The sequence below is a fragment of the Myotis nattereri genome, assembly GCF_964212035.1.
Source record: "Myotis nattereri genome assembly, chromosome: 8".
NCBI lineage: Eukaryota > Metazoa > Chordata > Mammalia > Chiroptera > Vespertilionidae > Myotis > Myotis nattereri.
In genome coordinates, this window is record NC_138083.1 from 13,315,241 (window position 1) to 13,339,263 (window position 24,023).

General features: G+C 37.8%; 1 protein-coding gene across 1 annotated transcript in view; it reads left to right on the forward strand.

Annotated features, from left to right (window-relative positions):
- Window positions 1-6,877: 6,877 nt before the first annotated feature.
- Window positions 6,878-24,023, forward strand: part of STAU1 (staufen double-stranded RNA binding protein 1) — a gene marked incomplete at its 5' end in the record, with an annotated part of 44,790 nt that continues 27,644 nt past the window's right edge. Inside the window, 5 exons of the mRNA XM_081098034.1 lie at window positions 6,878-7,082; window positions 8,699-8,823; window positions 12,025-12,229; window positions 15,366-15,504; window positions 16,446-16,611. Of these exons, the coding sequence (XP_080954160.1) occupies window positions 6,878-7,082; window positions 8,699-8,823; window positions 12,025-12,229; window positions 15,366-15,504; window positions 16,446-16,611 (840 nt within the window). The remainder of the gene's footprint in view (window positions 7,083-8,698; window positions 8,824-12,024; window positions 12,230-15,365; window positions 15,505-16,445; window positions 16,612-24,023) is intronic.

A 24,023-nucleotide genomic window follows, 5' to 3' on the forward strand; every position in this document is an offset into this window, starting at 1 on the left:
AAGCAATTAAATGCAGGGGAAATTGTTGGCAAGATGTAACACCCGCTAGCTGGCATTGCCATATACTTTAAATGTAGAGATGTAAAAATTGACTACTGAAGTCATTAACATTACTCGTCAAATAAGTGTCTTGTTTATAGAAACTTTTGTAGTTTGCCTTTGATTTCTCAGATTGTTTATGTTAAACTTGTTTTTCAAACCTGTGGAACTAATTCAGCTTTGTTTTCTATCATGAGATAGGGTTAGGATTCAAATTCTGTTTACCACTGGCTGTGATCATTTAGACCAAAAAAGTTTTGTAAGAGTGCTCCTAGGATTTTACAGTCTTTTATCTGCAAAATATACTACTTTGTGTTTTTTTAGCACTTTCTAAGAATTGAAAGCACATCATCATATCATATCTCTGAGGTGGCAGTAGTGGACAAATTAATCCAACATCCTTTGGAATGAGGAAATTGAAGCATCAGGAAATTAGAGAACTTGTACAAAGCTCAGTGAATGGATTTACACTCATCATACTGACTTTGTATAATGCCCCCCCCCCCCCCCCCCCAAGAACTGAATAACATCACACCGTCAGGGTTTTAGCTCTCAGATTGCTAGGACTGAGGCTTTGTCAAATACTCGATTACAAAGTGATTTGGGGAAACTGAGGCTTTGGGCAGCGGCTTGCCAAAAGTTGGATGCGTAATTGCTATCTGAATTGGGAGTAAAACTGAAAGCCACAACTCAGTCTGATTTAATTTAAAATTGTTGGTTGCTACTTAGCAGCAAGGCTGGTTTCTTAGAAACTGGGTCTTGGCACTGGTCTGTTTTGCATGAAGATGATGGTAAATGCAGTCATGTTTGTTTCTAGGTAGATGGCACATGGTTACAGACTACAGTTTCCCTTTTCTAAAAGGAAAAGCCAGTTAACTATTATGTTGAACCAAGCTCCTTATTTGAGAATATGTCACAAGGTACTTCTTAAAAATCTCTAGCATATTATAGATACTCATTTTGGTTGGTTTAAAACATTTTTCTATGTTTCTATAAGTTTAGATTTTAAAAACACCTCCAGTTTATAAAAATGTGTTTGAGTTTAGTTATTTTTAAGAATTTATCTAGGGAAGAGAGGGGAGCTTGATAAGGTTTTAGAGCTAAAAAAGAAAGTAAGATTTGCAGCTTGTTAGGTTGCAGAGGCAATTTGTTTTTCTTTAGTACACAGTATGGTGTGATGGTTGTTCTAGGATGAACATTTAATAATGAATTCTCTTTTAGGAAGTGTTTCTTTAAATGGACCACCCAATGGTTACATTTGTGTGGAAAGAAAATCCTCCCTTGCCCAGTTGGCATTGGGCCAACTGTAAGACAGGGGCCACATTCAGTCACTTGTATTGGATGCAAAGGTCTTGAACAGCCTGGATTATTTCCAGGCATTATTTTTGGCTGATTTTATTGTCTTCTAGGTGATTGTGTCTCATCAGGGTTACTTTTCCTGTGTCTTCCTCTTGAGTACCAAGTACATAATGGTCTTTTTTTCCCTCTCTCTTTCTTTTAAGTAGTTTGGTCTTATTTCTTTTAAAGAACCTTTTATTTATTTATTTTTTAAATATATTTTATTGATTTTTCACAGAGAGGAAGGGAGAGAAATAGAGAGTTAGAAACATCGATCAGCTGCCTCCTGCACATCTCCCACTGGGGATGTGCCCGCAACCCAGGCACATGCCCTTGACCGGAATCGAACCCGGGACCCTCCATTCCGCAGGCCGACGCTCCATCCACTGAGCCAAACCGGTTTTGGCATTAAAGAACCTTTTAGTATTGTGATTTGACATATGGGCCTGCTAGATTGGACATTATTTGCTTGACGTTGTCTCTTTGGAAATGATTTTTTATGATGGTAGTGATTGTCATGTTTCTATACTTGTGGATGCCCTGTCTGTAGATGTTTGGATAATTATTGGAGTCAATGAATTGCTGTTTTCCAGGGGCAGGGAATGGCAGGTGCTGGGAGGGTGGGGGTGGGGTGTAAAGTTGGGAGTAAGTTTACTTGCAGAAAACATACAAGCACATTACAACTAGAAAGATGTATCAGAAAAATATCTTGGAAATAAAGGTATTTTAGGCGTATTTCAAGGTTATTGTAGGAAAAGTGGTTTCTTCCTTAACTTTTCCATGTTGTTTACAAAGTTTCTCTGAGAATGGAGCTTCTCAAAAATTAAAAGAGAACAGATGAATAGATTTACAGTTGGCTGCTTCAACATCTCTTCTGCAATGATTCTCTCTCATCATTGATGTTTCTATCTCTTTCTCCCTCTCTGAAATCAGTAAAAACATATTTAAAAAAAAAATCTCTTCTGTATCTTTGAGGAAAACTAACAAATTGATTCTATCACTGGAGAATGTACAATCTGACATATAAGGGTTCACATGTAGCAGATGCTTAATAAATTTCTGTTGAATATTGAGTGAGTATATCCTAAACTTGCTATTGATACTCCAAGGGCTTTATCATGGCAAGGAACTGGAGTACTTCTTTGTATCTGTGTTTTCCATACCACACAAGATTTAATAAAGGAGTTCATTGGGGAGATATGTAGTGAAATGTTTGTGGCTATCTTAAAATCTTGTCTAGAATAAGGATGACTTCTTTCTTTTTTCTTTTTTAAACACATCTTTTTTGGAGACATCACTTATTATAATGGCCACTGATGTGTTGATTACACAAAGGTACAGATACTTCATTATAAATTATAAGTTAATCCAGTTAAAAATTAGATATTAAAAACGATGTTGTTCTATATTTGTTAAAGCAGTTATGTCACACTACAATGATTTAACAATGTTAGTTGAGAGTGAATAAGACTAAACCATTATTGTAGGTAGTTCTGTAAACTGTTTCTAGAAGGGGTCTGCCTTGTGTATTAAATCATTCACATTGTACTCAGTATAGCCTAGTCTTGGTAGATTCACTGCTTAGTGAAGAATATGCATTCTGTGTCTGATCACTTTTTAGCACATCATGGATTATTTTAAAAATGCTATTGTAATGTTTAATGTGCTCCTGTTCCTCTTTCCACAACGCATTAAAAAGTACTTGGCACTTGTAAAATGGAAGCTGCCAGCCAAGGTGAGACTCTGTTTTTTTGAAAAGATTTTTGTATCACCAAGCCAAAGTTAGGACCCAGGAGGGGTTGAGCAGGGGACAGGGCCAAGGAGGACAGGCTTGGAATTAGGAGTCTTTTCAAAAGACGTACCCATAATTCTGTTATATCACCCCTCTCTGTGGTATAGTGCTGATATATGCTTCGTAAATTCTGGATTTAAGAATAAAATAAACGTGTTTTCCTGAGTTGGTGTCTAAAACTCTTCATATAGGAAAAGATCAAGGCCCTCATCTGTGCTGGAGGCAGGAGGCAGGGAAATAGCATAACACAGGCTTAACAGTCAAAGGTATTTTCTGTGCTGGGAACAACACAGGAGTCTTTGTGTTTCAAACTTTTCAACCTAATTTTACTGTGTGTAAAATACTGATGTTCTACAAGAAAACTCCAACGAAGTATTTTGATCTCTCGAGTCCCTAATCTATATGGTGGAAAACAATTCTTAAAGATAGATTAAAAAGAAAAAACAAGTTTTCAGTTAAGGATTTAATCTTCAGGACAGAGTACTGTTGAGCACCAAGTTCTAAATTTATACAGACGTAATATATCCAAATTCCATGTTTCCCCTGAAGGCTGCTATGAGCTATATAAACAGCAATAGTCAAAAGCTTTATTTGTTCTTTGAATTATGTGGGTAAACAATATATTTTTCCTCATTTATAACTATGATAGCTGCCAGGCTTCTCTTGAGGAGAGGAACATTTGTTTGGGTAAAATATTAGCATCAGTTTTTTAGAGCCTTTGAGGAGAAAAGGGGATTTTCTTTTTCTGTATTAGAAAATATATAAGCTACTTGTTATATTAGTGTAAGATTTTATTTTGTGGATTAGTATATGTATACTTGAAACAACATCCTTGATCCCTCTACCCACTAGATACCAGTAGGTCCCCACGTTCCCCAGTTGTTACATCCAAATAATGTCTCCAGATACTGTCACATGTACCCCTCTTTAGAACCACTGCTTTAGATTCTCTTTTCATGCCTGAAGACACATAGAAGTGTTAAATTAGCAAATGACTAAAAATTTATTAGCAAATGAGTACTGTTTTTGGATTTTTGTGTTGGAAGTTAAAAATTTGTAAAGTACACAGCCTTATTAGGAGAGTAAAATTTTTTTTATTATGTTTTGAACTACTTGTTTTCAACCAGTTGTTATAAAGACATAACTTCAGGTGAACTTGAGCTTAACATTTTTGGGACATTTTACTTAAAAGTTTGTTCCCTTTCTCAACTTCTAGAAAATCTATGTATTTTTGTCTGTGATGGAAATGCTGGCAGTGGGCCTGCTGTAGATAGCATTCGCCAAAATAGATCCTTTTGGGCCCCTCCCTTTCTAAATTTAAGTCATTCATTCAAGTCTCAGACTTTCAGGAGTTACCCAGAGCAGGGTTGGAGAGCAGAGTTGGATTGCTCCTTCTGGGGTATGGGTAGACTCTGAAGCAAACACTTGCTTTTGGCTACTTTTAAAAAAATATATATTTTTATTGATTTCAGAAAGGAAGGGACAGGGAGAGAGAAGTAGAAACATCTATATATATAAAACCCTAAGCACTGACGTGCACTGACCACCAGGGGGGCAGACGTTCAATGCAGGAGCTGCCCCCTGGTGGTCAGTGCGCTCCCACAGCTGGAGCGCTGCAGAAGCCAGGCTCACGACTGGTGAGCGCAGCTGCAGTGGTGTGAGCCTCTCCTGCCTCTCCCCTCTGGACAGCGTGCGGCAGTCACAGTGGGGCCAGGATGAGCGGGAGTGGTGCCCGGCCTGCGCTCAGGCTCCTCCCGGGCCGCCTGCCACTTTGTGCACTACTACATCCCTCGGTTTCAGTCCGATCCCCGCAGGAGATCTGGCCGAAACCAGCAGTCCAACATCCCCCGAGGGGTCCCCTATTGCGAGAGGTCGCAGGCCAGGCTGAGGGACCCCACCGGTACATGAATCCATGCATCGGGCCTCTAGTCAGTGATAAGAGAGTCTTGGTTGGCTGCTTCCTGCATGTACCCTACTGGGCATGTGCCCTTGACTGGAATTGAACCCAGGACCCTTCAGTCTGCAGGCTGACACTCTATCCACTGAACCAAACCAGCTATGGCCTTTTGGCTACTTTTTGGCCTGTGACCTGTAGGTAGTGTCCTGATGTGTTGTGAGTATACTATAAATGACCTTTCTTTTTCTAGAAAAATGCCCTCAAGACAGAGTTTAGAAAGAGAGGGAGAGGAAGGAGGTGAATAAGAGAGGGAGGAGGAAGATTGAGAGAGAAATGTATTTTGGCAACTGAAGGAAATAAAAACAATGGAACAATGGTTCTGGACTTGTTTCTTGACACTGGCAGCTTGTCTGCTAAGATCATTATCTAGATCCTTAGTGGAACTGCTATTTGGTTCTGATTCCAAAAGTAAATAAGAAATAACTGCAATATTGGGCAATTTTGTTGAATAGGGTACTGTTTATGCCTCTGTGATCCAAAGTCATATTGTAGCTGAGGTTTTGGATTTGGTTTGGTTTGGTTGAGGTTTGCAGTTCTTTTTGCTCTCAGCAAGAGAGAATATGCCAGGAATCCTCAAGTAACTTAATTGTTCTGGTCATTCATCTCTTTCTAGAGGTCTAGCTTTCATTAAAAATCATTTTTGAGACTTTGGAAAAAAAAGTGATGAACAATTACTTTTTAATAAAACTTCTCATTTGTTTGCTGGTTCCTGCTTTCTGTTCTTTGTTGCTACTGGTTAGTTTTTTGAGTACTTTTGCCTTCAGTATTTTCAGCTTTTTGAATGGTGGTCATGAAAATAAGCGGAACTGTCCTTATTTTGGACTTGTGGAGAAATCAGTGTATTTAGAAAGAATGCCTTTGAAGTTTAGACGATACAGTCAACAATCTCCTCTGCTTCCCTAGGAGGCTTTACCAGCCACAGCAATAAAATTACCAGTCTGAAATCTGTTCCTGTCTTCTTCTTCATCTCTATTTTTGCTTTTAGTTGTACAAATCCATAGAATGTTCTCTGCTATTCAGATTTCTCAGGGTCAAGCATTGATGTGAGTGCAACAGTTTTCTTTGGGGTCTGTAACTGAGACCATCTCAAAACAAAACTCTTAGGAAAACAAATTGATCTTTTATCATCATAAAAAGAAACAGCAGAAGTGAGAATTCTTCTCTTTCTTCAGTCAATCTAAAGGAAAGCTCTAAAGGTGCCAATCTGAGCACGTTGCCCTTAAATGGAAGCAGTATTTACATTCACCTATTAATGGTGTTACAACCAGTTTGCTTTCAGCTTCCTAGAATTTTGAGGCCAGAACTTTTACTATATTTCATATAGTATGGAAAAACCTCTCCATATTTTAACATTTTTTAATATAAGTTGTAATTTATAACTCTTAATAGTCACCAATAAATATTATGATACCCTATTGATTTTCTTCATAAAATGAACATGCAGAACATAAGGGTATTGTAAGTAATTTAAAAACACTGAGAAAGTCACAAAACCAGGAACCTTCTTGTATACCAAGGAGAAACAGTTCTAATACATGGACATAGCTACATGCTAAATTGGGCTATTTTCATACTTCAGAAGGTGACACCAGTTGTGACTGAACATTGGCAATTACATATCTCCTCTATAATTTACCTTTTTATTTTCTTTCCCTTACAACTTTTAGGTAGAACTTTAGACTTCATAGCACTGAATTAACCTGCACTGAAAGCTGTTTACCTGCAGTTGTTCACTTTTGTTGAAAGTGACCATGTCTCAAGTTCAAGTGCAAGTTCAGAACCCATCTGCTGCTCTCTCAGGGAGCCAAATACTGAACAAGAACCAGTCTCTTCTCTCACAGCCTTTGATGAGTATTCCTTCTTCTACTAGCTCTCTGCCCTCTGAAAATGCAGGTAGACCTATTCAAAACTCTGCTTTACCCTCTGCATCTATTACACCCACCATTGCAGCTGCAGGTAAGCAAGCGTATGAATCCAAGTGTCTTCTGTTTCAAATGTGTTCTCAGCCTGTTTTTTGATCTGAGTAGATTGCAGAGCTAGGGAGCTCTCATATTTACCTTTAAGAAGAAGAAAATATTACTGCCCAAGCTTTTTTATCTCAGATATAAAACACTTGGTTGTGCATTGGGTTGAATGGAGGCCTTGGTTGACAGACTTTTTCAAAGTGTAAAAAAAGAGAATTGAAAACTAAACTATAATGTCTAGTCTGTTGTAAAGTGGTGGCTGGCAGAGAGAATTGAACAGTAAATTCCACTTTGGATAGTCATTGTTGTATGGGAAAATTCTGCTTTTAAAATTATTTCCCAGAACTGACAAAGAACTCTTGTAAGCCCCTTTTTGTATGTCTCTAAGAATTTATCCCAAGCAAGGGGGCAGTCATCTTTACTGGCAAGCAGAAGAGTGCATTGGCATTTGTTAATTTTTATTTTTAATAAGTTTAAGTTGAGATTCCAGAGGTAGTTTAGAAATCCTAGTGAGGACCAATTAGAGATTAAACGAAGAAGCAGAGATTTATAAAAAGAAAGTAAATTTAGAGGCACTGAAATTTGATTATTAGGAAACTAAAAATGTGCTCATTGATTAGAAAAGAAACACCTGAATAAAAAAACCAAAAAACTAAAAACAATATTCTCTCTCTCACTCCCTAAAGTGGCAAAACCAAGTAAGTGGAGTGTGAGCGTGGTGTCTCCATGCCAGAGTCACCTTGTAACAAGTGCCTTTCTACCCCTTACACCTGATAATTTCCTTTGCATTTCATTATTTTATTTCCTTTACTTTGTAAATCTATTCTTAGAGTGTTAGCTTGTCCCACTCTGAGCTGCATGGCTCTAGACTTCGTTGGACTGGCTCACCAGATAGCATTCTTGACTTGTCATAATCCTAGAGATTCATTTTTACCCACATTTGCCATTTGAGTCCGGCTTAAAAGGCAATGGCATCAACTATTTCAGTTCGCTGTGATTTATTGCTTTTTCTTCTAATGTGTCTTATATCTGCATTCTATTGACTTTGTAAAGCTCCTGCCCACTGAGGCCATTTTATTTAACTTAATATAATTTTCAAAATTAGCTAAGATCTGAGGATGACAGCCTCTGGAGATCAGACTAGGGGACACCCTGGAATGAGAAGTTAAGTGTGTGGAAAATGACAGTTATTGTTTGAGAAATGGTATTGGCATGTTGCGTGTTGTGAAATAACGACTAGAATACAGCTGACAGCTGTTGCCGTAACCAGTGTATGTCTGCTCAAAAGACCTCCTTGTTACTCTCTTGGTTAGTTATAATAGCTGTGCTTCATCTGATTTCAGATCTTGCTTGCCTGCCATGGTTTAGTTATTCCCCTGACTTCTTATTCTCTTTCTTTTGAAGACACCCTCTCCCAGGTGAGCTGGCCTCAACTGGTTCAGAAAAGTTTCCAGCTGTCTTCAGACATGTGCCCCCATTGTGGTTTGCAGTTTTGCATTACTGCCACTCTAAATCCTTAGACCTTCAGTTTGTTTTCCGTCTTTTTCATATCCATAGGAGAGCAGCAGTCTATATACTTGACTTCAATGCTCTTACGTTATTTTTCAGTTCCTTCTAGCATGGCACACCCCAAAGAGAAAACCCCAATGTGTCTTGTGAATGAGTTAGCCCGTTTCAACAAGATTCAGCCTGAGTATAAGCTTTTGCGTGAGCAAGGTCCAGCTCACTGTAAGGTAAATATTGTTCATGCTGCTTGTGCATTTATAACCCATCAGGAATGTTTTCTCTCTTTTTTTATACTGTTGTGAGTGGTGCTGTGATTCAAAATACGTATTTTCAAACTGCTGTGGTTGTCTTAAAGAGATTGAAAAGATACAGATTTTGGCAAGTTGCTTCTTTTTTCATCCTTGTAGAATGGGTCAAATAAAAGATATATTTCTGTTTAGGACATTTTGCTTTTAAAGCTCCAATTAGTATATTCTCAACCACCTGCAAATGATTTCCTGTGAGTTTTCCAGGCTCTCGCCCTCCTGGCTACAGCCTACCTCTGGCTTCTTTCCTGCTCGTTTACAAGCATACCTTAGACTGGGCAGGGAGAGGGGTGAGCTGAAAATCAGTTTTGCCACTTATTAGCCATCAAGTAAAAAGTTTGAAGATGAGAGGTAGGAATCGGTCTCAAAGTATTTTCGAATTGTCTCTGGTGTCAGTTATCCTTGTCATTCCCCTTATCTTAGAGAATGAATAATGACTATAATGTAAATGTTTACTATTTGTTCAGGAATTCATTTTTTTAAGCTTGTTTAATATTCTTGCTAATGCAGATCTTGGAACTTAAATGTTTGCATATCTAGCTTTATCTGTTGCCAGTGTAGTATGAAAGGATATAGTATGAGAAGTTACAGTATGAGAGATAAGGAATTTAGCCTTCTGTTTCTGATACTAGTTTTAATGAATTGTCTCTTTATGTCTCATTTTTGTTGACATGCAAACCTGAAGCCTTAAATAATAACAAGTTTCTCTTTTCATTTGACTAAAAGTAACACCAACCACTATCATAATTAGGAACCATAGCATAGGTTAGGTAAATGGCCTTTGGCGTTAGACAGAATTGGGTTTGAATCCTAGCTTCTTATTAGTTTTGTGACATTAAGCAAGATACTGCTTTTTTTGAACCTCGGTTTCCTCATCTGTAAAATGGGAATAATAATACCTACCAAATAGGTCTATTGTAAAAACTAAATGAGAGAATATGATAAAGTATGAAGCACAATGCCTGGCACTTAGTAAATGCTTGAGAAATGGTAGCTATTATTATTAAATAATTATGTATTTAAGAAAAACAGATTTTCCACTCACATGAAGCTAGTTTTAACATTATTCTAACGCATATTTTGAAAAGTTACTTTACTTTCAGCAGGCAATTAGTCATTTTCTATAACTGTTCTGTTTCTTATATGGGATTTTTTTTGCAGACCTTCACTTTGGGATTCCCTTTATTAACTATTTTGATATTTTTAAAATATGTACTTCCTTACTTGAACTTTAATACTATAAGTAATTAGGCTGTGTGGTCAATCTATAACTGCATTTTTTAAAAAATATATTTTATTGATTTTTCACAGAGAGAGGAAGGGAGAGGGATAGAGAGTTAGAAATATCGATCAGCTGCCTCCTGCACACCCCCCACTGGGGATGTGCCTGCAACCAAGGTACATGCCCTTGACCGGAATCGAACCTGGGACCTTTCAGTCCACAGGCTGACGCTCTATCCACTGAGCCAAACTGGTTAGGGCTATAACTGCATTTTTTAAAAACTTACAACTCGTTCAAAGAGGAAAAGTTATTCCCTCCTAGTTGACTGTTAGACTATTTAGAAAGTCAGAGGTCTGGTGTACACTTCATTTTATAAAAACTAAGATTCTGACTTGCTACCACCCCTCCACACAGAAGGCAACAGAGTGACAACAGCACTGGATGAGTAAGGTTCTGGAGAAAGGCAAGACGGTTAATGGAATTAACTCTTAATTTTGTTTTTTAGCGTTTCCCCTTCAGTGTCTTTCCATGAAAGAATCACAATCATGACCCAGGGCTTGCACAGCATTGCAGGCTTCTGCTCAGGCTTCACAGGCCAGCCAGGGGTTTGTGTTCATGCTGTTGGTGCTTAAATAACTAACCTTTTGAACTGCAGCATAAATACAGGAAGCCCCATGTTTCAAGGGGGATGAAGGAGTCTTTCATTTTTCCCCTTTAGTGGAAGCTGTGCACGGAGGGAATCCTAAAGTTAAGGCCTATAAGAAAAATTGGCTATGAAGGCAAGTCGTCCCCTCCCTTTATGCACCAAACGGAAATGACTTAGACATACTAAAGTCAAAATTTCTCATATAAATTATTTTAAATAAAATAAAGTTATATTCAGTGATAAAATCAGGAGAATAAAGCTCCAAAGTAGTGAGTCTCACTTTAGAGTGCATCAAAATCACTTTGGAACTTATTAAAATTAGACATGTTCAGTTGTCCCTCATGTTATTAATTGGAAATCTCTCAGGGTGTGTATTTTACCAAGCTTCTTAGGTTATTCTTCAGTTGGACACCAAAATTAATGAATCACAATGCTCTGATGGGTCATCATTTCTGACAGTATTAACTCAATACTGAGAGCATTAACATAACCTAATTTTAAGAGTGGAGTGGAGTTACCTTTATACTTTAAAAAGAGGCCATTTGTTGAGAACGAAATTAGCTGTTTTGGATGCCTCCTTAAAATTGAATTCTGAAACATTTTTTAGCTCTGCTTGCTGTGAATCTGATTTTTTTCTGAAAGTGGAGGCAGCGTCTGAATAGTGCAATCTTAGGAAAGTGAAAGGCAGCATTTTAGAACCTGCTGACATTTCCACATTTATTCAAGTTTTGTCCTACTGGGGTTGTGCTTTCAGGCAAGAGTCCACAAACACAATACAACATCAAAACAGATACCTTAATTTATATGAGATGCTGTTATGTATCTAAATCAAGTTTGCTAAATTTCTTCCATGAGAAGTAATTGGAAGAGAGTATCTATTTGGATGACTTCCAAATAATGTGTCTAATATATAAGAAAACATTTTACAATGTCTGTATGTACCCCCATCTTTTAAAGCATAGTTTTTTTCATGGAGTGCTATTTTATATATATAAATAGAGAAATTTTGAGTGTGTGTATATACATTCTTATTGATATATATACACACAGACACACACACATGTATATATATACACACACACACACATATGTATCTTTTTGTGTTTATAAAAACCAAAAAAGGTGGTGATGAGATAAATTACCAATATAATGACCAGGCCTTTTAAACCATGACATAAAATATGTTCAAGGTCCAAATGACATTATAACTAACAGCAGGTTTCATGAATTGAGAGCTCACAATTTTCATTTGTAGGTGTTTACAGTACAGCTAACACTTGGAGATCAGCGCTGGGAAGCTGAAGGAACTAGTATTAAAAAAGCCCAACACACAGCTGCTGCCAAAGCTTTGGAAGGAACAAAATTTCCTAAACCCATAGTCCGCCCTTTTCGTAGCGAAGGAAGGAATCCAGGTATTATGCATGGGCCAAGACAGGTTCCTTTCAAAAGTATGTCTAGAGGTACCCATTTAGTATGTATATGAATTATTTCTTAACTAACTTGTTGATTTTTGAAAGCACAGATTCTGCACTACCAGTGGCAAATGCTTATCCCAACGCTATAGCAGTGGTTCCCAATCTGTGGTCCCTCCATTCCTGATGGTCTGGAGAAGCATTCATGGGAGGTGGGGGTGTCACCAAACAATGACTAAAATTTCAGAAAAGCTAAGTGAAAATACATCCCCCCCCCATAAGTGTACAGATTGCCACGAATGTAGGTTTTAGTTAGAATCACTTCAATTCAGTGTGCTGATAGTGATTATAACATGTTGATCAGAAACCCTGATTGTCAGTTCTATGTCTCCTGATCTTTAAAAAGAATGAGAAAATAAGTACAAATCAGTAGATAATATCTCTTCAAACAAGGAAACCAAATGAGAAAAATACTAATAAAGAAGAGTGTCTGCTGAAAGGTTGGGAACCCCTGACCTGGCGGGAGGAATGGCTATTTTAGCAGTTACCCTTGAAGCACATGAAGTTATCCCAGGCCTTTTGTATGCAGGAATGATCCTGGAAGACTTTAGTCCACCTTTCTCATTGCTTTTGATTTCTTTGTGGTATTGTGTCTTTAAATTCATTCTCTTCTGCAGATAAATGTGATGGGTCAGAGTTGATCTTAAAATGATTTAAGTTATATTTAATATGCAACTATATGAATTAAATAAATATAATTCTGATGTTAGGTAGAAATGGGTTGGTTATTCATGTGACCCTCTGATTTTGCAAATCCAGAAATATTCTTACAAATTTGATTCATGCACTAAATTTAGTCAGACCAGTTATAGTACTGAATCAAGACATTTTTGTTTTCCTCAATATAATACCCAAAAGAAGCATTTTAAAGTGGCTTTTTGTGTGCATTTATATTGAACTTTGCCATTGCTAGTGTTGTTCTGTGTTTGATATGAAAGTGTTTTTAAATGTGATTGTGCACTGACACTAATGTTTCCAAGTTGTGTTGTTGTTTTTTTGAAGAGTTATGAATTGGATGAACTTAGAAAAAAATTGGAAAATGAATAGTGTGTATTTTCTAAAGTTGATAATTCTGAGGTAACCCAAGATATATTTGCTCCTGTTGTATGTGAAAACAACTCATTTTCCTAACTAGTATTACCACATGATTGATTCCCCCAATCCCATTATAAATAGTGAGAATGGAAATATCTGAATATTTTGTGGTTCTCATCTAACTTCACCAGATAGAATTTACTTGTCTTCTCAGTGTTTCTGTACCTGCCTTTATTATACATTTTGTTGTAGTTCTTTGAGTGTATTTTGTTTTCTTTGAGTTCCTCTGGGACAAGAATGTGTCCTTCAAGCTTAGCACAGTCCTTTGATCCAGTTAGTACTTAATAAATGCATTGTTCTATAAAATGGTGTGTACAAACATACTTCTAAGTGTAAGCCAATAATCCAGTAAATCAGTACAACCAAAGTTATATCAGGCCTGGCCGGCCTGGCTTAGTGGTTGAGCATCTACTTATGAACCAGTAGGTCTCCGTTCAATTACCTGTTAGGGCACATCCCCAGGTTGCGGGCTCGATCTCTAGTGTGGGTCATGCAGGAGGCAGCCGATCAATGATTCTCTTTCACCATTGATATTTGTATCTCTCTCTCCCTCTCCCTTCCTCTCTGAAATTAATAAAAATATATTTTAAAAAATAAAAGTTATATTGGTTAAGTGTTCCCAAACAATAACAATGATTTGGGCAGTCACCTAAGATTTTTTTCCCTCACCTGAGGATATGTTTTGTTTTTGTTAATCTTCACCGGAGGATATTTTTTCCATTGCTTTTCAGAGTGGAAGGGAGGAAGTTGGCGGGGTGTGTGTGTGTGGGAGGAGCCAAGAGAGAGAGAAATTGATGATAGAGATTTGACTGGTTGCCTCCCACAGGCTCCCCAACCACCTGTGGCATGGAGCAAACCTGCAACCCAGGTATGTACCCTTGACCAGGAATTGAACCAAGACCCTTCAGTGCACGGACCTATGCTCTAACCACTGAGAACACTGGCCAGGGCTTAGGGATACATTTTTATTGATTTTATTTATTATTTTTTAAATATGGTTTTTAAATTGATTTCAGAGAGGAAGGGAGAGGGAAAGAGAGAAACATCAATGGTGAGAGAGAATCATAATTGGCTGCCTCCAGCAAGCCCCCCACTGGGGATTGAGCCTGCAACCCCTGGGAATTGAACTGTGACCTACTGGTTCATAGGTTGACGCTCAACCACTGAGCCATGCCAGTCAGGCTTTAGAGAGAGAGAGAGAGAGAGAGAGAGAGAGAGAGAGAGAGAGAGAGAGAGAGAGAGAGAGAAGAGAAAGAGAAAGTGAAAGTGAAACAATGTGAGGGAGAAACATCGATTGGTTGCCTCCTGTATGTGCCCCAACTGGGAATTGAACCCGTAACCTTTAATGGTGTACAGAATGATGCTTCAAGCAACTGAGCCACCCGGCTAGGGCTTACCTGGGATTTTCTAAAATACATTTTTATTGATTTCAGAGAAAGGAAGGGAGAGGGAGAGAGGGATAGAAACATAAATGATGAGAGAGAATCATTGATCGGCTTCCTCCTACATGCCCCCCCTACTGGGGATCAATCCCGCAACCCAGGCATGTTCCCTGACTGGGAATCGAACCATGCCTCCTGGTTCATGGGTCGATGCTCAACCGCTGGACTCATCTGGGATTTTTTAATCATGGAAGTTATATTTGTGACAACTGGAATATGTGGCTTTCACTGATAACATGTTGTGTTAAATTGTTGCTCCCTCTAATAGCTCTTAGAGTAGCACTCACCAACTGGTGGTCCGTGGACAATTGGTGGCTGTGGACCACTGGTGGTCCGTGAGGTCTGAAAGGTTGGTGACCGCTGCCTTAAAGTACATTTTGTGCCTTTAACTGTGTATTAATATCTAGAGATCACAGCAGATTATTGGATTTCCTGACCTGATGCCTACCAGTGAAGTACTTAGACTCTCTCATGAACTGTTATCATGAATTCAATTAATAGAAAGCATGCTATTCTTTTTTATTTTAGTGACTATCATTCTCATGTCAGAAAAAAGAAAAAGTTCCTGTGTTAATTCTGTGTTGCAGACAGCATAACCCCTACTGTAGAGCTAAATGCACTGTGCATGAAACTTGGAAAAAAACCAATGTATAAGCCTGTTGACCCTTATTCTCGGATGCAGTCCACCTATAACTACAACATGAGAGGAGGTGCTTATCCCCCAAGGTATGTGTGTGTTTTAAATATAGGTGAAAATGTATCTATCTTTCACACAGAATGAAATCTATACATTATGGGGCACATGATAATTTGGTCATCTTTGGCCTGCTGGATGTTGAAGTCGGTCTTCATTGTGTTGGTATCTTTGGAATGCATCTTGATGCTCTTTTGTCTTCTGTCATTGGAAAGGGCCTGAGCATGTTCCTCACTGTGTGCCCCAAGCAGTTTGGTTAAAGATCACCCTTGTAACTGCTTTGTGTAACTGAGTCACATTTTATCATGATTCCCGCAGTACTGGGAATTGCAGCATTCAGTGATTACCTGAGTATTATTTAGTGGGTAGTTTTTGACATTTGAACTTCTGTGCTTTTTAAATAGCCTTGGCATTCAGGTATAGTACAATACTCATTCAAACTGAAAATGCCATGTGCTAAAAAGCTTCTGCTCTCAGTCATAAGACATTGGTGGATAGAGAGATGATTAAAATTGCAAGTCTTCATTTCCCTGCCCTGCTTGGCAGGGCGGGGGGTGGGGGTGGGGGTGGGGGTGTCCAAAACCATTTTAAAAATACAAACTCTGTAATCCAGCCTCTCCCAGGCTACCGGCTTTTGGGATTTCCAGAAATGAGGGTCCTTTTGAAAAGACTTCTGTTTAAAAATTCCCAGCCTTTTGTGGAGACATGCAAGTATGACTCAGATATGAGAAAGTGGAGCAAGTTAAATTTTCTGATTCAGCAAAGCTTAATTCACTATAGAGTTTGTAAATACTCTGTGACAGTTTTAATCCTGAATAAATTTGCCCTGCATATATGATGAGGAGTCCTCATTGGCAAGCAAACACTAATGCAATTAAGACCCATAATGAAGGAAGTACCTGCAATTTTCCAGAGAATGTATGGGGGACTTATCAATCTGAGACTAATTTTGCTCACCCCCTTTTATTTTTAGGTACTTTTACCCATTTCCAGTACCACCCTTACTTTATCAAGTTGAACTCTCTGTGGGAGGACAGCAATTTAATGGGAAAGGAAAGACAAGACAAGCTGCAAAACACGATGCTGCTGCAAAAGCTTTGAGGATCCTGCAGAATGAGCCCCCGCCTGAGAGGCTGGAGGTAAGGAGAGAGCAGAGTTGAAGCTCCTTGATGCTTTGGGCTGAGCAAGAGGGTGGTATGAAAAAATCACCTCAAGTTGCTTTTTCTAAGAAGATGCATTGAGAGCTGTCCATATTTTTTGTTGCTTGATAGCTTAAGAGATTTTGTGCCCTGGTAGCTTTCTTGCCTTTTCTCTCTCTTCAAAGACATTTCTTAGCAAGGAAGTCAGATGCATAGTTTTGAGTGAACATTTAGAAAGAATGTGAGTCACTTAAGTTGTGAAGAACATGCATGAATGAATTCTTTGGTGATAAAGATTATACTTGTCAGAATTTACTGTGATTTACGGTACCAGGTTAGAGAATTTTCTGAAGCCATTTTTGACTAGCCACTCTATTATATTCAAGAATCAGTTCTCTATTGCTGCATAACAAACTATCTTAAAACTTAGTGGCTTAAACACCTACGGGCATTTATTTTGCTCATGAATCTGCAGGTTAGGTGGAGTTTGGCAGGGAGAGTTTGTTCCACATAACTTTGGCTGAGGCAGCTCTGTAGGGGCTGGAGAATCCCTCACGTGGCTAGTATGTTATTGCTAGCTGCTGTCTAGGAGCTAAGTGAGGGTTCGGGTTCGAAGACTTCAGGTCCTCTCTTAATTAACTGCTTACACATCCTCACGGTATGGTGTCTGAATTCCAGGAGTGAATATCGTAGAAGACAGAATAGAAACAATTGCCAGTTTCTTTAGCATTTCTGCCCTATTCTACAGGTCAAGCAGGCACAGAGTCTAGATTCCAGAGGAGGAGATGGAGAATCGTACTTAAAACTTTTTTTTAAATTTTTAAAAAATAAATTTTTATTGATTTCAGAGAGGAAGGGAGAGGGAGAGAGAGCTAGAAACATCAATGATGAAAGAAAATTATTTATCTGGCTTCCACCTGCATGTCCCCCATGGGGGATCGAGCCCGCAACCTGGGCATGTGTTATGAATCATGACTTCCTGGTTCATAGGTTTACGCTCACACTGGCGAGGCGAGAATTGTACTTTTTAAAAAATTCAGGTAGAGTTCACATAGTATAAATTCACAATTTAAATCATTTCAAGCCTACAGTTCAGTGGCTTTCAGTACATTTCACAGTGTTGAGAACCCTACTTTTGGATGAGAGCAGTATCAAAGAATTTGGGCCCTTTTTTAAAACTAACAGAATGGGAAAAGTATTTTAACTCTGTGACTAAATAGGAATATGGGACTTAGGAAATCAGCAACTCCATGCCACTGTCAGGGGTCAGAATCTTAGTAAATATCTCTGGTAAGGCATAGTCTTACTTCCTAGGTCCAGAAGAAACTCACTGGGTAGAAAACATTGAGATTTCATGATTTTTTTGAATCACAGCCCGAAATACCACCTGAAAATATCCTTGGGAAGCATTAGATTTTTCCTGTTCAAGAAACAGTTTCACAGAGAAAAGTATCTTGCATAGAACATTGGTCTAAATGTGATGATAGGTATGACCCTTGCTGTGCTTCATTGTGTTCAGTTGCCCCCCAGGATGCCCCAGCTCAGGATGGTGCTTTGTGGCTTCAGGGCTGGCCACACAGGGGTAGGAGGAGTTCTTTTTGTTTTGTTACAGCTTATTTTCATCTTCCAATGTAATCACACATTTTAACAGAGATGATCTGTTTCCAGGGTCCAATGTGACCATATAAAAGAGAATGGACTGTAACTTAGAAGAGGGGGATTTGCTGAAGTTAAAAGGATGAGCTTCCCAGTGATGAGATTTGGTAAAACACCAAAGCTAGTGTAACTTGAGTCATGTTGGAGACCTTTCATTTTTGACTTGACTTTGATACTAATCTAATTGGAGTCAGATGGAACAGGTATTTCTTGGTTCCTTCTAGCCAGCAGTTGTTAAAAGATCACTGAATACTGGTATGTGGGTTGTCTGCTTCAGAATCATTTTGAGGTTTTTTTTTGTTTTGTTTTTTTTAAATCCCTTGGCCCAACCTACATGATTCTAATACAGTAGGTCTAGGGTGAGACCCAGAAGTCTGTCTTTTGCTTTTTTTTTTTAATGTGCTCTTGGAGTCATTGTAAAGTATGGTCAGGGTTCAGGAACCGCAAGTCCTAAGTATTATCAGTGTTTTCCAGGCCATTTCCCCCCCTTGGAAGTACTCAGTTTATTGTCAGAAAGGGAAAGTGCCTGCCCATCAGTTACTAGAGCAGTGGTGCTTGGCTCAGGCCTGTGGGCAGAGTTGTAGTAGACATGCTCTTTTGGGCTCATCTCATGTCTGTGAGGAGCTTTGCCAAGAGTAAGGTTCAGATCTACTTGTGCCCTTTGTTTCCTCCTCTTTCCCCTTCTCTAGTTCTGTGTAGCTGAGGTAGAGACAGTGACCTTCAGAAATGGCTCAGAGACTGGCTTTAACCAGTGCTTCGAAAATGAGAATTAAAAAGGATAAAACTTTTTCTTTGAAGTAGTAAATAGAACACTTGGCCTACCATCTAAACAAGCTGCCCCTGATTTACCAGGCCTCCTGGTAGATGGGTAGAAGGGGGTAAAGACAGATATTTTCAAAAGAAAACTTGATTTTTTTTTACAAGTAATGCATATGAACTATACAAATTTTTTAATTCAAAAAAAGAAAAATGATTTATAAATTTACCACTTGTAGAAAATCATAAACATATTGGTGATGTCAGTGCATATACAAGTAAATACATGCACCTATCAATTTTACAAAAAATGGGATGATGTGCTGGCCAATGTTGCACAGAGATTGAGCCCATGAGCCAAGAGGTCACAGTTCAATTCCCAGTCAGGGCACATGCCCAGGTTGTGGGAGGGGGCGTGCAAGAGGCAGCTGATCGATGATTCTCTCTCTCATTGATGTTTCTATCTCTCCCTCTCTCTGAAATCAATAAAGCATACTTAAATTTAATAAAGGAATGATATTGTACAGTAACCACCTTTTTCCCTGATGTGTTTATCATGAATATCATGCCATTTAATTCCATGGAGGACTCGGATTCAACGTGTATCCAAGTACCTTTAAAAAAAATCCTCTTTATTTTTAAGTCCTCACTTGAGGACATTTTTTTCATTGCTTTTCAGATGGGGAGGGAGAGAACAGAGAGAGAGAGAGACAGATACACACACACACACACACACACACACGCACACACATGCATCAACTGGTTGCCTCTTGCACTTGCCCCAACCAGGAGTGGGGAAGCAAAACTGCAACCCAGGTATGTGCCTTTAACTGTGCCCTAGACCAGGAATCAAATCTGCAACCCTTTGGTACATGGGCCAGTGTTCTAACCACTGAACAAAACCAGTGAACTCTCTAAGCACCTTTTAATAGTTCCATTGTATGCACATACCCGTTTTTTTTATTTCAACGGAGGCGTGGTTATTTAGGTTGTTTGTAGTTTTTCCTGTTACAAAATACATCGTCTAGATTAGAACATTGTTGTAGTTAAATCTTTGTGTATGTCTGTGGCTATTTTTGTGAGCCACAGTCCTAGAAGTGGAATTTCAAGGTCATGTATGTGGCTAGGATCCCCACCAGAAACATGGTACCATTTTAGTCCTCTCCCAACAGGGCGTGAGCAGCCTGTTTGCCCACAGCCTACCAGCATTGGAAGTTGTCATTTTAAACAAATTGTCCTTTGTGCTGTTGAAAGTTTTAGAAAATGTGATTGTGTGGTGAATCGGTTCATCTTCTCTAGAACATAGCCACTATCTCTACAAGGCAGGGATAGTCTGGCCCCTTGGTAACAGGCTTTGTGCTGGGACCCTCCCCCTGTGGAACTTAGTTGAATGGAGTTGACAGACCTTAACATTAGTATCAAAAGTGCAGTGAGTGCTAGAATGGAAAAGCATCATGCATTGAAAGCATAAAATGCCTTGGTTAGAGTGGAGTAATGGTGGAGTATTCAGAGACGTTCTCTCTGAGGAAGTCATTAAAGCTGAGACTAAGGATGAGCTAAAGAGCAGGGCAGGACGTACCTTCCCAGCCAATCATGCAAAAATTGGGAAAGCACTTTTACTTTATTTTAAATCTAAGGCTTGTGCTAATAAAGGATGACTTAAGTGTCTGAGCTGTTAGGAGTAAAATGGTCATAGCTACAGTATCAGTAATAGGGAAAAACAGGAGCTAGCCATTTCCATTAGTAAGGAAATGGCTATATGTATACATTTATCAAAGGGAGAACCAGAGTGTGGTAAATCTGTATACATAGGTATGAAAGGCGGCTCATAATTTATTGAATGGAGGGACTCAAGATCCAGAACTGCTGTTACCAGAACTGCTGTTATGCATTTAGTGTGATACTGATTGTGTTTAGGTAAACAAAAAAGCCATGTGTGTGTGAGCGCAGTTTCTATCCTGACTGTTATATCAAACTTTAAAGTTTTTTCTTGGTAGTGGTAGACGACAAACTTTTAAGAAATTGTACTGAAGTTTCTTCCTGGTCTTGAGTCCTTATCTTCACTTGGACCAGGGATATATTTAGGTAGAACTAAAACTTAAACTGGAGACTTTAATCCTCATTATATGATCAGGGTCCACTGAACTCAGTTTTTATTTTTGAGCTTTATTTCCAAGCTCTGTAAGGATTTACACTGCATGACCTTTATTCTTTTTTTAGATGTCTTACAAAGAAAAGAGAAAATATACTTATTTTTAAAATAGAATAAAATTTATTCTATCTTACAGTGATTATGTAGGTCCATGGACCTTTTTATGAATCTTTACAGTAAGAAATTTTAATTCTTCTAGTTTTTAAACATTTTTGCTGTTTGTCATCCTACATATCATTTCAGTACTATTCATCATATATTCCCAAATATGATAAGCAAGACTAAAATAATAAGAAAATGGACGAATAATGAAATCTCTAGGTAGATGATACAGTAGTAAAGTAATTGTCATTATTACATCATCCTTTAATGTTCTTATTGCATTGCCTAATGTATTGCATTGTCTTTTAAGAAGATACAAAAGAAGACTAGAGATGCCATCTTTTTACTCTACTTTTAGCATTCATTGAACCCAGGTGAGAATTCAGAATTTTTATTTTTCCATCCTTACTGGCAAAGAGAAGAAAATTGACTGAGGAAGACAAATTATCATTAGACAAATCAGAAAATAAATGCAAAGAGACAGATAGCAGCATTCTAGACTCTAATTGCGATGGTGAGATTGTTTAAGTAAAATCTCAAATTGTGACTCTTCAGAAGATACCTTAGATAAGTTTTCCCATACTCAAGAATCGGCGAGTGAATAATACATTCCTATGGTGTATGAAAAGGAAATGTGTATTCTCTTTTAGTCATTCAGCAAGAAGAACTTCAATATTTTCTGACATAAACCTGGACCATCCAGCTTTGATTTTTTTTTTTAAGTATGTATGACAACATCCTTTGATCCTTTATGATATTTGGGCACCAGAATTTCTTAACACTTATTGTCCACAAAATAAGTGAACAGATATAAGAGAGGAGTACATACAAAGATGATTGGAAGGAAATAGATGATAATAACAATGAAAAAACCCAACAATTAGATTGATCCTTCTTTGGGTTTTATAAATCTAAAAATGAAAGCATTTTTTTAGTTATGGAACAAAGAAGATGGCTGTTCTCCCATCAACGAAGTTATGAGTTGGTTTCAAGAGTGTGTTTTGACAGTACCAGTACAAGAAGAATCAGAGTTGTGATAAGCTAGAACCTATTGGAGATGGATTTAAAATCTGGCATCATTACAAGTGGGCTTTGCTCTAGATTCAGGTTTGCCAGCCGATGAGCAGTTGGTTGTATAAAAGGACCTTGCTCATTTCAAGTACATATGCCTTCCAAACTACAAACCTGGGATAAAAACTTGGGTTTGCTATTTTGAATTCTTTTTGAAATGATTTTTGTTATCCTTTATTCTGTATTATTTGTAAAATGACTTGAAATATAGAAAAGTAAAAAGGGTCTATTGGAGCCAGATGGTAAATGGTGATAACTATTTTTTCCTGGCATAATGAGGGTTAAGCATGGTTCAGAGTGTTTTTTTCTTTTCTTAATGTTGCCTAGATTTTATTGCTGAACCATACACTATGGGATTGATGTTAACAGTAATTCCCACTTCATGAAGGTAAGACTAAGGGCCTACTACACTTTCCCCATCTTACTGGGAATCGTATTTGTGGATTTGTTTTGAGTCATTTGCTGCTTCCCCATTGCAACATTTTGTGCAACTTAGATACAATCAAAATTATTTATGTAAAAGAGCAACATAATCTCACTTCCAAATAAATGTATACCTTTGTTTCCTCTTTTGCATTTTTATTTTACTGGCTGCTTTGTCCTTATTGAAATTCCCTTGGAAGCAATGGCTTAGAGCAGTGAATCTCAACTCTGGTTGCTAATAAAGTCATCTGGGGACTTTAAAAACAAACAAACAAATACTGTAAATAAAATGGATATTCAAGCCCTACCTACAAAAATTTGAATTTATTTGTTTGGAGGGGGCTCCGACAGCTGTCTTTGTAAAGCTCCAAAGTGATTCTAATATTACTGTGGTTGAGAACCACTGGCTTAGAGTTTAGATTTAGCAGTAGACTACTGTTTTCTATTAGACCTATGTGGAACTTGAATATATAAAAAAGAAAAGTAACATTTCATTAGTGGAAACTTAGAAGTTTGAATTTTATATTTATTAAGACAATCAGTTAAAACAATTTATGTGATTTTTTTACACCACAGAATTTTATATATATTGTTTTTATCCATTTAAAAAAGCACACGTGGCTGGAAAAGATAGTCTTAATTTTAGAATAGTGTTAACTCTGCCTTGGAAAGGAGGATGAGAGGGGCTTCATTATGTTCCTTATAAAAAAAATTTAATGTCAATAGTACTTAATGTTGACATTTGTTAAATCTAGCACAGTTGCCTGTTACATTGTTTGTACTTTGCTGTATGTTTGAAATAGATCATAATTAAAAATAAAAGTTAAAACTAATTGGACTGGTAATAATGAACAAAAACATTGAAAACTGGGCACAAGCATGGCAATTGATGTCTATATCAGCCTCACCACCTAGTTTATTTCCAACTTTTGTTCTGGTTGCACATAAGGAGAACATACTCATTGATACAGTTACTTAGCATGAGAGTTTATCATTTTTTTTTAAAAAAGTTAATTTATTTAAATTTTTTTCTGGATACTCTTCAAATAAATAGCTGTCAAAAATTCTTTTGTGCACAAAAGTGGGTTAACCTGTTAGCACAAGTTAATGTGCTGACAGACTTCTATGTGTTAATATTTGATGTAAAACATACTTTTTTGCTGCTTTAAAAACATTAAGATAAAATATACATTAACATAAAGGTTGCCATTTTGACCATTTTTTAAGTGTACTATTCTTTGGCATTAAATAT